At 70.0% G+C, this 13,122-nt stretch overlaps 2 protein-coding genes across 2 annotated transcripts; both read right to left on the minus strand.

Annotated features, from left to right (window-relative positions):
- Nucleotides 1-2,642: 2,642 nt before the first annotated feature.
- On the minus strand, nucleotides 2,643-6,128 carry VWA1 (von Willebrand factor A domain containing 1). Its single transcript, XM_051840478.2, has 4 exons — nucleotides 5,972-6,128; nucleotides 4,861-5,418; nucleotides 3,676-3,954; nucleotides 2,643-3,582 (listed from the first exon to the last, which is right to left on the minus strand). Exons 1-4 carry the CDS (start codon nucleotides 6,042-6,044, stop codon nucleotides 3,245-3,247), a joined length of 1,248 nt encoding a protein of 415 aa, XP_051696438.2. The 5' UTR covers nucleotides 6,045-6,128; the 3' UTR covers nucleotides 2,643-3,244.
- A 4,758-nt stretch (nucleotides 6,129-10,886) lies between these two features.
- TMEM88B (transmembrane protein 88B) lies at nucleotides 10,887-12,725 on the minus strand. The gene is made up of 2 exons (XM_051840508.2): nucleotides 12,131-12,725; nucleotides 10,887-11,709 (listed from the first exon to the last, which is right to left on the minus strand). The coding sequence occupies exons 1-2, from the start codon at nucleotides 12,389-12,391 to the stop codon at nucleotides 11,494-11,496; spliced, it is 477 nt and encodes a 158-aa protein (XP_051696468.2). The 5' UTR covers nucleotides 12,392-12,725; the 3' UTR covers nucleotides 10,887-11,493.
- Between the last annotated feature and the right edge of the window lie 397 nt (nucleotides 12,726-13,122).

Raw genomic sequence — 13,122 nt, forward strand, 5'->3', positions numbered from 1 at the left:
GCCCCCAGGGCCCCGTAGCCTGTGTGTGTGCAGGGAGCACTGGTCCCCAGGGCCCCGTAGCCTGTGTGTGTGCAGGGAGCACTGGTCCCCAGGGCCCCGTAGCCTGTGTGTGTGCAGGGAGCACTGGCCCCCAGGGTCCTATGGCCTGTGTGTGTGCAGGGAGCACTGGTCCCCAGGGCCCCGTAGCCTGTGTGTGTGCAGGGAGCACTGGCCCAGGGCCCGTAGCCTGTGTGTGTGCAGTGAACACTGGCCCAGGGCCCCGTAGCCTGTGTGTGTGCAGGGAGCACTGGCCCCCAGGGTCCCATGGCCTGTGTGTGTGCAGGGAGCACTGACCCCCAGGGCCCCGTATCCTGTGTGTGTTTAGTGAACACTGGCCCAGGGCCCCGTAGCCTGTATGCAGGGAGCACTGACCCCCAGGGTCCCATGGCCTGTGTGTGTGCAGGGAGCACTGGCCCTGCCCCCGACAAGCCTTGACCTGGCTGGACCTGCAGACTCAGCGCACACAGGGCAGCAGAGCCAGCACCACCCCCAGCAGGGGCCCTCCACACCTACGGGGCTCGCAGGGGTCGTGGTGCTGTGCCGGCGCCTGCTGCCCGGGGAAGTCCCGCCCTCCTGGGAGAAAGGCACGGTCAGCAGTGTGGTCTGGGAGCACGTGCTCAATCCAGGCCTCCTCGGTGTCCAGGGTGGGCTGCAACCCCAGCCCTGGAGGGCTCCTGTGGGGTGTGGCGGGACTGGGAGTGACAGTGGGAGTCGGGGGTGCCGGCTTCAGCCATGGGGTAAGTAGAGGTCACGGTTCTCGCCCTCCCTGGACCGTGCCGTGCCACCAGTTCCCTCCTGGGGCAGGTTCCAGGGGGCCACAGCCATCGAGGCTCTGCCCACACCTGTCCCTGTGCCCGGGGAGCACAAGGCACTTCTTATTCCCTGGAGAGCTCCGAGTCTGGCACAGAGGGCACGCGTTGTCACAGTGAGTCCACTGCCACGGGCAGTCAGTGGACACCAGAAGTCCTCCACCGGCGCCCCTCCTACAGGGCTGAGTCCCTCTCCCATCCGGGACCCCCACCTCCGGGCGTATCGGGAAGCAGAAGTGGGTTTGCTCACTGTCCCTTCCCCCAGCCCCCTCCTGTGGGCCACACTCCTGGGTATCGGGCACTCGTTACTGTCCCTGTGCAAACCTGCCTGCACTGCACCCAGCGGCTCTGGCCTCGGAGGCCGCTCCTGGACACCTCGCGTCCACGTCCCAGGGAGCTGGGGTGCAGACCCAGGACCCCATACGCCCACTGGGGCTGGAGAGCCGCCCTTCCCGCTGGTGGGTGAGTGTGGGGCCCCAAGGGCAGGACAAGGCAGCAGCCTCCTCTTGTGGACTCCCAGGGCCAGGATCCCCAGGGCGCTGCCCACCTGGCCTGCACACACAGGGACGCACAGTGGCCAGCCCTCCTGTCTGGGCTGGCAAGGTGTGGTGTGTGAGCCCAAGTGTCACTCTGCCCAGTGTTGGGGACAGGGGCTGTGGCGTGAGGGGGGTCACGGGGAGACCCCGACCCGCCTGCACCCCAGGACCTGTGCTGCTCAGCCCTCAGCCAGACAACCCCCTCCCAGGCAGAGACACGTGGACGGCTGGCCCGGCCACGGCATCCAGGAAGAGGGGAAGCCGGGGCCTCTGCTGGGGGGAGGGCGGCAGGCGTTTGTCCGTTCCAGCCCACTCCACCCCGGCCTGGGCCCAGGGAGCCCCTTCAGCGGTCAGGATGGGAGTCCCGCTGGGCACTCAGGTAGCCAGCCCCGTTCCCAGCAAAAGAACCTCTCCTCTCCAGGCCCTTCTCAGATCAGTGACCGCCCAGTGTGGCAGGCTGGCGCCCTCTGCAAGCCCCAGGCCTGTGGCCCCAGCCAGGGGCCTTGAGCCCCCCAGCCACCTGCTGAGAGCGTGGGCACACAGCCCAGCTCCTGGGGTTGGGGGAGCATGGAGAGGAAACTCAAATTCTCCCCCCAGCAGTGGCCCCCACTCCGCTCAGTCTCCAGCCGTGGTCACCCATCAACAAATACTTGGGCTGCATTGACAGCAGTGGCCACAAAGGCTGGGAGGGCACCATGGGACCACGCAGGCTGAGGGGGGGCACTGTGTGGCCCCGAGGCCCCCTGGACCACGCAGGCTGGGGGGGCGCCGTGTGGCCCCGAGGCCCCCTGGACCGCGCAGGCTGGGGGGGGGCGCCGTGTGGTCCCGAGGACCCCTGGACCACGCAGGCTGGGGGGGGGTGCCGTGTGGCCCCGAGGCCCCCTGGACCACGCAGGCTGAGGGGGGGCGCCGTGTGGCCCCGAGGCCCCCTGAACCACGCAGGCTGGGGGGGCGCCGTGTGGCCCTGAGACCCCCTGGACCACGCAGGCTGGGGGGGGCGCCGTGTGGCCCCGAGGCCCCCTGGACCACGCAGGCTGGGGGGGTGCCGTGTGGCCCTGAGACCCCTGGACCGTGCAGGCTGAGGGGGGGCACCGTGTGGCCCCGAGGCTGTCCTGGGTCAGGAGGCTGGCCACAGACAAGCGCTGCCTCCCAGACAGCAGAGCCGGGCTCCCAGGAGGGCACAGCCCCCCCGTGCACACACCACCCCCTGCACTAGATCTGGTCCAGACCGGCCGGAGAGCAGGAAGGAGAACGAGGAGACCACGTGTCTGGCTGTATTTGAAGGTCTGGGTGTTAGTGGGGGAGGCAGGGTGAGCACGGAGTGGTCACGGGTGGTCCTGGCACAGTGAGGCCAAGTCGACACGGCCACAGGGCCAGGTTCTCGGCCCCTGCAGGTCACGGGGGGTGGGGGGGGGGACAGGGGGTCTCCCTGCCAGCACAGACTTCTGAGCACAGCAGGGACAAACGGGCCCCAACTCCCCAGCAGGCACTGCCCTTCCAGCTGCTGGGGCACCCTGGTGACCACCCCTCTGCAGGCCGTGGCGGGGGTGAGCCTCTCCTCCCCCCACCCACTTTCCATCATCACCCAGGACCCCAGTGGTCAGACCAAGCTCCCTGCAACCCAGGCTGGCTCCTCACACCGCGCGAAGTGCAGGGTCTGGTCGTGGGCTCCAGGCAGTACTGTCCACGCTTCCGGCTGGCCCCAGGGCCCCGGTCCACCTCCGGGCAAAACGCGGTCCGTTGGACGCCACCGCGCGCCCAGTCCTGGGCCGGGAACAGGCGCTGGCATACGACCTCGTCCCAGGCGGCAGGCGTTCCTCGCAACAGGCTGGGGCAGAGCCCGGCCGCCCGCCCGCCGGTTCACGGCCCGCGGAGCCCCGCGGCGGGCAGCGCGGGGCGCGGGGCGCGGGTGCGGGCGCCGTCGGGCGTGCAGGCCTTGGCCGACAGCGCCCTCTCGCGGCCGGAGCGGAAGGCCGCGGTCACGGTCACCAGGTAGGCGGTGCCCGGCGCCAGGCCCTGCAGCGTGGTGCTGTTGCTGCCGGCGGGCACGTCCACGCGCTGCGCCGCGCCGCCCCGCAGCGGCCCGAGCTGCACGTGGTAGCCGAGCGCGGCGGCCGGGCCCAGCGCCGGGGCCCAGCTGACGCGGAGGCTGCGCGGCCTGGCGTGCGAGATGACGATGCGCTGCGGCCCGGCCTCCTCTGCGGGGAGCGGAGCAGAGAGGGGGAGGGGACGCCGTGAGCCCCGCGCCGCGCCCCAGCCCGCGCCGCCCAGCCCCGGCGCGCCCGGCCCACCTGGCAGCGTGCGGACCCGCAGCTGCTGCGGCCTCGAGGGGCCCGCGCTGGACTCGGGCAGCAGCGTCACGGTATAGTCCGTGTCGGGCTCCAGGCCGGCCCAGGTCCAGCCCGTGGCGTTCCCTGGCAGCTGCAGGCGTCTGGCGGCTGCCGGGCCGGCGCTGGGCACCACTTCCAGCACGTAGTAGCCGGAGTCAGCGGTCAGCAGGGGCGGCCAGGCCAGGCGGAAGCCGCTGGACGAGACCTCGGAGGCACGAAGATGCTGCGGCTGCATTGCCTCTGCGAGTGGAGCCGGGGGTCAGCGAAGGGCGGCCAGAGGTCGCCCCTGGCCCCTGACGGACACCTGGCCAGGCCGAGCAGACGCCACGGAGCCGGGGAAGGCACAGAGGGGTGCGGCCCCCACAGCTCTCCTGCCTGCTTCAGCCCCCAACACAGCTGCGGGGGCAGGGACAGCGGTCACTCCACACCGGGCCAGTGGCCAGGGTGGCATCTGCAGCAGAGGCACAGCCCCTGGGCCCGAGTGGCCAGCACGGGGTCTCTGGTCAGCACTGGGGAGGCCAGGCGACTCCAGGAGGGTCCCACGCGGTGCTGCAGTGGGACCTCTGACCTCCGTGCTTGGTGCTGGGCTCCCAGCCAGGCACCCACTCCCCACCCACCCGCGTCAGGCCCCGCTGCTCCACCCTACAGCCTCAGGTCCTGTGAGGTCCTGCGGGTGGCCCTTTCTCTTCCTGTCCCCTCCAGCTCGGCTGCTGGTCGAGTGTCCCCAGGGACGTCCTGCCCTGCCACCCTCCTCAGGCCACGGTGGCTCTGTGTGGATGAGTAACCCTCAGGTGGATACTCGCGAGGAGCCCCGGAGTGGCTTTGTTCGTGGGCACCACTGGCCAAGCCAGCGACCAGGCCCTTCCTCGCCTGCCCAGTGGGCGGCAGGCCCTGAGCTTCCTCTGTCCAGGCGTGGTGGCCTGTTGGTCATCCGGCCCCTGGACGCACTGCAGGACGTGGTGCAGAGCCTGAACTGGCAACCTCCTTCCTGGTTCTCTCCCCTCAGCCACAGTCCACTGGACACAGCCCCACACCCACCCTGCTGGGCCGGTCAGCAGGGAGGAGCCCGGCAGCCTGCCCGCTGTCCCTCCCCGGCTGGAGGGCGTCCGGTGGGGGGCTCCCCACTGCAGCCCCTCCCCCGCTCACCGAGAATGGAGCCCCTCAGCTCCTGGGCGATGAGGTGCAGGTCGTCCACGTCCACAAAACGCAGGTGCCGCTCGGCTGGGGCCGAGGCGGCGGCCGACAGCTCCAGGAGGTGGCCGCGGCCGGTGCTGACGATGAAGACGGTGACGCCCCGGTCCTTGAGCTCCTGCATGGCGGGCACCACGGGGTCGCTGGAGCCGCCGTCCGTCACCCACACCAGCACCTTGGGCACCCCTGGCCGGGCACCAGCCCCCTCTGCAAACAGCTGCTCCTGGGCGTAGGCCAGCGCCAGACCGGTGTTGGTGTCCCCCATGCGCTGGACCGCGGCGCGGATGGCGTCCCGGACGGCCTGGCCTGAGCTATGCTGGCCAAAGGGGAACTCCGTGTGTGGCCGGCTGCCCACGTGGACCAGGCTGGCTCGCAGGGCCCCGGGGCCCAGAGGTAGCAGAGCTGCCAGCTGTCCCACAAACTCCCGGACACGAGAGAACTCGTAGTGAGACACACTGGCCGAGCTGTCCAACAGAAACAGCAGGTCCCCCAGGGGGGGCGAGGAGGGGGCGCCTGGGGGAGAGGACCAGGGTTCAGCCCCAGGTGGTGGCCCCCAGACAGCCCCTCACCAGGCCTCGGGAGCACCCCAGGGGGTGGTGGGGAGCATCCTGAACCCAGAGCGCCCTGTGCACGCTGGCCGCGTGGCCTGGACCTCTGTGCGGGAAGGCCAATCCCTTCCAGCCTCCACACCCTCCCAGGGACCTCCCAGGGACTGCGCCCAGGTGGCCTGGCGTGGGCCTCACAGCCCCGTCTCAGTGTAGGCCTGGGGCGCGCTGGCCGGGTCGGGGTCGTGACCCCACTCACAGGGGTCTCCATCCGGACCCAGACCGCGGGAGACCCCCAGCGGCAGAGGGCGCGGCCCGGCTTTGCGCGAGGTGGGCCCCCGCCTTCCCGCCGCCGAACTCCCCAGGTAGGGAAGCAGACACGGCACGCCGTGGGGGGCGGGGCGCACGTGGCCACGCGCCCAGTCCTGCCCGCTGGCGTCCCCGCCCGGCTCCCGCAGCGCCCGCGCCCGCGCCCGCGGGGAGGCGGCGACGGCGCCGCGCGGTGCCGCCCGCGCACTCACCGCGCTCCGCGCCGCTGCGCGCCAGCGCCAGCCGCAGGCTCAGGGCCAGGCCCAGCGCCGTCCAGGGCAGCATCGCGCGCGACGGCCAAGGCGCGCTCGGCCGCTCGCCGCTCGCTCACTCCCGGGCTGCGGGACGTGCGGCCGCGCGCCGGGCCGGCCCCGCCCCCGGAGGCCCCGCCCCGCCTGCAGCCCCGCCCCCGGAGGCCCCGCCCCGCCAGGCGCGCGCTCGGCCGCGCGGGCGACGCCGCTACGTGCCTGGGCGGGCCGCCCACCGTCGCCAGTGACCCCCAGCCCGAGAGCACCCCCGAGGGTGCGACGAGGGTGGCACCAAGGACCACGCCCCCCGAGCGCCGGCCCTGCCTCACCTTGGCGGGGTGGGTTCAGGGGAGGGGGAGGGCCGGGACACGCGTCCCCAGGGACTGGCCAGCAGGGGTTGCTAGGGTCTTCGCGAAGGCGACGCCGCAGCCTCCTCTGGGCTGTTAGCGGGAAAGCCACGGCCACGGGAGATGCTTGCCCTGTCCAGTGTGACCGCTGGGCCGGCTCTGGCACCGTGCCGCGCCCGCAGTGAGGGGCCCAAGCGGAGGGAGACCCCCGTGAGCGGGGAGCTGGGCCCTGGGGTCTTGGCTGAGGGACGCAGGGTCCCTGCCCTCGCGGAGCCCCTCCTCCCTCGGCCTGGGCGGGGGGCGTGCCCGGGACGTCCTCTCCGCGGGGGTGTTCCGGGGGGAGGCGGATGGGTCTCCGTGGGTTTCCTTCCTCCTATTCTGGCAGGTGAGACGGGGCCTGGGAAGGCAGGAGCGAGACTTTGCCTAAAAAAGGCTGGAGGAGCCGCGCAGGAACAGGCCAGGCTGTGTCCCCGCCGTCCCCACCCCCTTTGCCGGGAATCTTGGCAGCCTGGTGCTGGCTGCTCGCCACAGACCTCAGGCCTTGCTGGCTGGGACCAGAAACTGCCTGGTGCTTCCTCCTGGGTGCTGCAGGGGGAGAGACGGGCGTGGACCCCAGGGGGCCTCACCTGGCTCCCAGCCCCCTCCCCCGCATGCCAAGGCCGCTGTGCCATTGGGGAGTGAGGGGCCGTGGACAAGTTGGCCGCAGGCAGGGGCAACTCGCCCAGGTGTGCCGGTCATCCTCCCTGAGCAGGGGGCAGGGCCGGGGACACCCCCCCCCCCCGCCCCATGCCGCCGCTGGCAGGCAGTGCGGGTACCCCTGCCCATCATGGGGCCCGCGGGGCTGAGGGAGTTTCCGTCCTCCGTCCCTCCTGGAAAAAGTGAGTGGGTCTTCTCGTCCGTGACGCAAGCCCTCGAGGAAGCAGCCGCAGCAGCCGCAGCCGCCCTCCGCCTCGGGCGGCGGTGGGAGTAGGCTCAGCCTCCAGCCAGCCCTGGCCGAGCCGGCACCTGCCCCACTCTGCTGAGCTCTGTGGCCCCCTGTGGGACCCCCGCCCTTCCCCTCTGCTCCCTCCCCCACGCAGCCCATCCCCCAGCCCCGGCTCCAGCGGCACAGGTCTCTCATCCCCACACCGGGAGGGCGGGCGGAGACTGACGGAGTCCCAGGGCTGGTGGGGTCAGCCAGGAGTGCGAGATCTGGGCCAGGGCTCAGCTTGAGGCAGACGCCACAGGAAGCACAAGTATAATGGCCCGGAAGCCACCACTCTGGGGGCAGAGTGGGCGTGGGCGTGGGCAAGGACGGTCAGGCCAGATGGCCGGGGGGGGGGGGCCTCGGCCCCTCTCCCAGGCCCAGCTCCCACCTGACCTGTCTCTCTGGACACACGTGGCTGAAGTCCTCCTTGGCCAAGGTCCAGGGGATCCCGGTGCCTCGCCACCCTGCCTGTCCCTGCTGGCAGGTGAGAGGTCCCCACACCCAGGGACACTGCTCCCTGCTGGGCCCTGCCCCCACCCCGGGCCCTGGGGAACACTCCCTCCTGCACACATTCCAGGCTTCTGCGGAGAAAAAGGGCCTTTGTCCCCAGCCAGCTGTGGTCATGTTTGACCCCAGGGAAAAGGGCAGCTCCTGGGGCCTCTGACCCCACCCCTGACCTCAGCTGGGGGAGGGGGCTGGGCCGCACCCATGCCTGTTTCTCAAGTTGTTTGTATCTCACACAAGGACCCAGGGTCACAAACAGGAAGTGGGGGTGGCTGACGAGGGCCGAGGGCCGGGAATGGGGTGAGCTCAGCCCTGCAGCCCTGCCCCGCGGGGTGGTGGTGGTGTCCAAGTGTCAGTGGGGGTGGGGCAGGGGTCCGAGGGTGCCCCATTCCCTGGGCTGGTGCTGAGCACAGGTCAGAGCCTTGGCTGCGGCTGCCCCTGACCTGGACCCTGGACGCAGCTCCTGGCTCCTGGCTCCTGGCCGCTGTTGCTGTCATTCGGGGAGTGAACCAGCAGAGGGAAGCGCTCTCTCTCTCGCTCTCTCTGCCTTTCAGATAAATACATGAAGCTTAGACGAAAACAGAAGCCGTGCCAGGGCTTGAGGTCTGGGGTCCTAGCTCACATCCCAGGAGCCCTCTGGCCCCTAAACCCCACCCCGGCCCCTGCCAGTGACAGCTGGGGTGGCTGGGGAGACATCGGCAGGTGGGCCACCTGACACGGGACAAGCCTCCCCATCCGCCTTCAGCCACCCCTGTGCCAGCCCCCACACTGGGCACCACACTGGCACTGGGCAGACCCCCACCCCACCCCGGCACCGCTGGGGCAGGCAGGGAAGCCGTGTTAGCAATGACCCAGGCCTGCCTGTGCTCCGTGTGCAACCCGGGAGCCTGCTGGAAGGAAGAACCTTGTGGGCAGAGGGGCAGCAGGCACGGCGAGGGTGGGGCAGGGGTGTGGGAAGGGCGGGACTGAGGGGCAGAGGGGCAGAGGGGCAGCGTGCATGGCAGGGGTGGGGCAGGGCGGGACTCTGATGGGCAGAGGGGCATCGAGTATGGCGGGGGTGGGGCAGGGGTGTGGGAAGGGCGGGACTGATGGGCAGAGGGGCAGAGGGGCAGGGCGCATGGTGGGGGTGGGGCAGGGTGGGACTCTGATGGGCAGAGGGGCAGTGCCCATGGCATGGCGGGGGTGGGGCAGGTGTGTGGGCAGGGAGGGGCCCAGGGGAGGGGCCCTAGCTCTCCCCTTCAGCAGAGACACAGCCCACCCTCCCCCACTGGGTGTCTGCCCCAGTCCTCTTGCCTGGGCTGGGGTAGGGCCCAGGAGCAGGGGCAGCCAAGTGCTCAGGGCCCTTCCGGCTGCTCTGCGGGGGGTGGGGCTGCGGATGCCTGGTGAGCAAACACCTGGGCCAGTCCCACCCATGGGTGTGAGGGGGGAGCAGGCGAGAGGACACGCACACACACATTTATGCGTAAACACACATGTGTGTGCACACATGTACACATGCATGCATAAACACACGTGCACACACACTCTCTCATAGAGGGCAGGGGCCCTGCACCCTGATCCCAGTCCCACCCGTGGGTGTGAGGGGGGAGCAGGTGAGAGGACACACATGCACACACGTGTACACCCACCCATGTGTGCATACACACACCAGGCTCCTCTCATCTCCAGCTCCCCTGCCCCCTCCCAGGAGCCGTCTGGATGGTGACAGGGAAGGAAGCCCACTTAGGAGCCCTGGGGTTCTTGAGTGGAAGGAAGGGCCGGGACCCTCCTGTCTGCTGGCCCACGTCCTGTCTCTGGCCCTCTGGAGGTCAGCGCCGCCCCCGGCGTGCGGGCTCTGCTCCCCCTGACTTCCCTCTTCCTGCCCCCCCAGCAGTCACTGACCCCTGCGCTCTTCTGTGGACCTCCCACAAGCGCCCACCGCGTCCTGTGTGATCTGGTCGCCCCACTGCCCAGCCTGGGACACCTGGGGCCGGAGGGAGGCAGTACAGGCCCTCAGGGCAGGACTCGGAAGCTGGGAAGCACCTTTCGGAAGTGGGCTGCCTCAGGCAGCTGCCCTGGACGGCGACAGCACTCCCTGCCTGGCCGCTGGGCCTCCCACCCCGCCCCCCGCAAGCCCAGCTGTTGTTTTGATGACTTCAGGGCCAGGCAGCTCCTCAGCCAAGGGCCTCCCAGGAGAGTCCGTCTCAGCCCCAGGCGCGGGGGAAGGGGAAGGGAAGGCAGCCTGGCGCGGGGGAAGCCATCCTTGGCAGCTTGGCTACCGGCCCGGCTCCTGTCTGACCAGGAAAGGCATCAAAGCTGGACACAAACGGAGGTTGGAAAACCCCAGGACTCCTGCTGGCCCCTACGCAGCCCCACAGCAGTCTCTGCTTGAGACCACAGGCTGGGCCTGACCCTGGTCCACCCAGCCTGGGCCTGACCCTGGTCCACCCAGGCTGGGCCTGACCCTGGTCCACCCAGCTGGGCCTGACCCTGGTCCACCCAGGCTGGCAGTATGGTTTCCGGGACCCTTTAAGAGGCCTTTCAGCTACATCTGGGTTCTGGGCAAATCACAATAATCACATTTAGTACACTGCTGGGCTTACAGGAAGACAGAGATCGCCAAGCCACCCCCAAATCAAACATGAAAAACACAGACGAGGCCCTGAGCAGAGACCTGGGCGGAGAAGCGGAGCAGGTGCCTGGCACGGGAGGGGCGAGCCGGAGCGCTGTGCCCCGGGGGCTGAAGGCAGGGGGCTCCCGGGATGCTGGGGAAGGGGCTCACGCCCCGAGGGAAGTGTCCCCCAGGAGGGACCTCAGGACTGTCCCCGCGGCCCGCAGAGGCAGCGCACGTGGCAGTCAGAAACGACCGGTAACAGATTCCGTGCCCAAGGACAAGGGCACTGGAATGATCCGGTACAGAATATAAAACAACTCCAAGAACCCGCGGAAGCGGCGCTTGGCTCTCCCCGTGTCTCCCACAGCGTTCTAAGGCACCCTCAGAACCCAAAAGGCGGGCAGGTGCCAAGAGACCTGCAAAAGTGATCGAGTAAATCTGAAAAGCAATGAAATACAACTTTCCAAATTTAATTTTTTAGGAATTTATTCATCTGAAAGGCAGAGAGCATCAGGCAGAGACACCCATCTGCTGGTTCACCCTGCCCATGCCTGCGGGAGCCCGGGCTGGGCCAGGCTGAAGCCAGGAGCCTGGGCCTCCATCCGGGTCTCCCACGCGGGGGCAGGAGCCAGACACTTGGGCCACCCTTGGATGCCTTCCCAGGCCATGGGCAGGGAGCTGGACCGGAAGTGAAGGGGCCAGAGCTGCAACTGGCGCTCAGGTGGGCTCACCGGCCTGCCAGGCCCTGAAGAGGGCGAGGCCCCCGACAGGCGCACCCACAGGAGCCGCACCGGACTGGGAGACGGGCGGGAGAGAGGGGTGGGGGAGTGGGGAGAATCGGCCGCTGCAGGCAACTCTGGGGGGCGGGCTGAGAACGTTCCAGAGAGAACGAAGGACCCGAGTCTGTGAACCGCAGGCCGCGTGGTCCCAGCACACGGAGGGGACTCCGGGTGGCTGCGGGGCCTGTGAGCCCTCACGCTCCCCTGGCGCCCCGCACCTCGGATGCACCCGGCTCGGCCCCGGCCTGCGGCGGCTTCCTGGGGTCGCAGGACGCGTGCGGGGCTCCGGGAAGGGGTCACAGCCGGGCGCACAGCTGCTGAGGTCCGTCGTCGGCGCGGGAGCCCGGCGCCGGGGGCGGCAGCAGCGCGCGGAGGCGCAGGGCCAGGCGGGCGCGGGCGGCCGAGGCGAGCGCCAGCAGCGGCGGCAGCGCGAGGAAACCGAGGACGATGAGCGCCGCGGAGCCGCGGTCCGACAGCAGCGCGCGGCAGCGGGCGCCGGGCGCGGGGCGCACCTGCGGACGGCGCGCGGTCACGCCGGGCCTGGCCTTCCCGCCTCTGCTGCTTCCCCCTCCCGGTGTGGGCAGCTGACCCGAGCCCCTGCCCGCTGTCCCCAACCTGTCGCCTCTCCCCGACCACAGCAGGGGATGCAGCGGCCGCCTGCCCCGAGCTCCCAGCCCCAGACCAAGCCAGAGCCCAGCCGCAGGAGGAGCCAGGGAGGCGTGGCGCGCCCTGGTGGCCCCTGGTACCGGGCTGGGAGGCCCCGGGAGGGCGGGCGCTGAGCGACAATAGCCCTGTCTCTGCGGCCCCAGCCCGTGTGGGGGTGCCTGGCAGAAGAAGGGCTCCCCGGGAAGCCACCTGTGCCTCCAGCCTCCTGGACCCTGACCTTTGGCGGGACCCCAGTCCCCCCCACACCCACCCAGAGCTGAGGCTCACCTTCGAGTGGCACAGGAACCCCAGGTAGACCACCGCGGCGGCCGGCAGCAGAGCCAGAAGAAAGACGGTGCCGGGCAACAGCAGGTGCAGCAGGAGCCCAGCCAGGGTGCGGCCGGGCAGCAGCAGGGTCCGGAGGCCTCTGATGGCCAGGCTGGGCCCCCCGCGGCCTCTCAGGGCAGGGGGCCTTCGGGGCAGCATGGGTGCTGTGTCCGAGGTGCCCTCTCCTTCATCCTCCTCTGCCTCCCTCTCTTGCTCACTCATGCTCTCCTGCAGGTGGGCCTGGGGCTCTCGGGGCTGGCGAGAAGGCAGGGCCAGTGCCCTCCAGGGTCAGGCAGGAGACCCTGAGCCCTCCTCAGGTTGCACCCCCATGCAGATGCTGGCAACTGGGTAATGCCCCCTGGCCCGGGTAGGTCCAGCCCTGACGGTGGGCCCCCAGGGCCACTCCCCTGCGTCAGTTCCCCCTGCCAGGAGATGCAGCCAGCCGTCCAGTCTCCCTGTCAGCTCCTGTGTGCTCCGATCAGGCCCTGCACGGCTGTCCCCACAGCACAGGCCCCGGGCAGGGGCCCTCCTCCCTCCTGGTCCCTCCCAGCTCCCACACACAATGACTGCATGTCACAAGCCTGGACTGACAGCTGTGCCACCACCCCACCTCCCAGCCCGAGCCCCCGCTACTCCCCTCTTTTGAAAACCTGGCGGCTGCTCAGCCTCCGTGACATGGGAGCCTGCCCTGTGGTGCCTGCAGGCCCCGCACCTGGTGCACGCAGGGACGGCGGCCACAGTGCTCAGCGGGGCTGATACAGCAGTGGGTTTCCAGTGCTGGGTGAAGGCGTCCGTGTCCGTGGAGGGGGGCTGCAGACCGCTCCTCATCGCCTCCCACTCCGTCCCCAAATCCCAGCATGTAACCTTCCTGCACGCCATACAGCATTTTTAAATTTTTTTTTTTTTTTTTTGACAGGCAGAGTGGACAGTGAGAGAGAGAGACAGAGAGAAAG

This window comes from Oryctolagus cuniculus, chromosome 7 (genome assembly GCF_964237555.1).
Source record: "Oryctolagus cuniculus chromosome 7, mOryCun1.1, whole genome shotgun sequence".
Lineage (NCBI taxonomy): Eukaryota > Metazoa > Chordata > Mammalia > Lagomorpha > Leporidae > Oryctolagus > Oryctolagus cuniculus.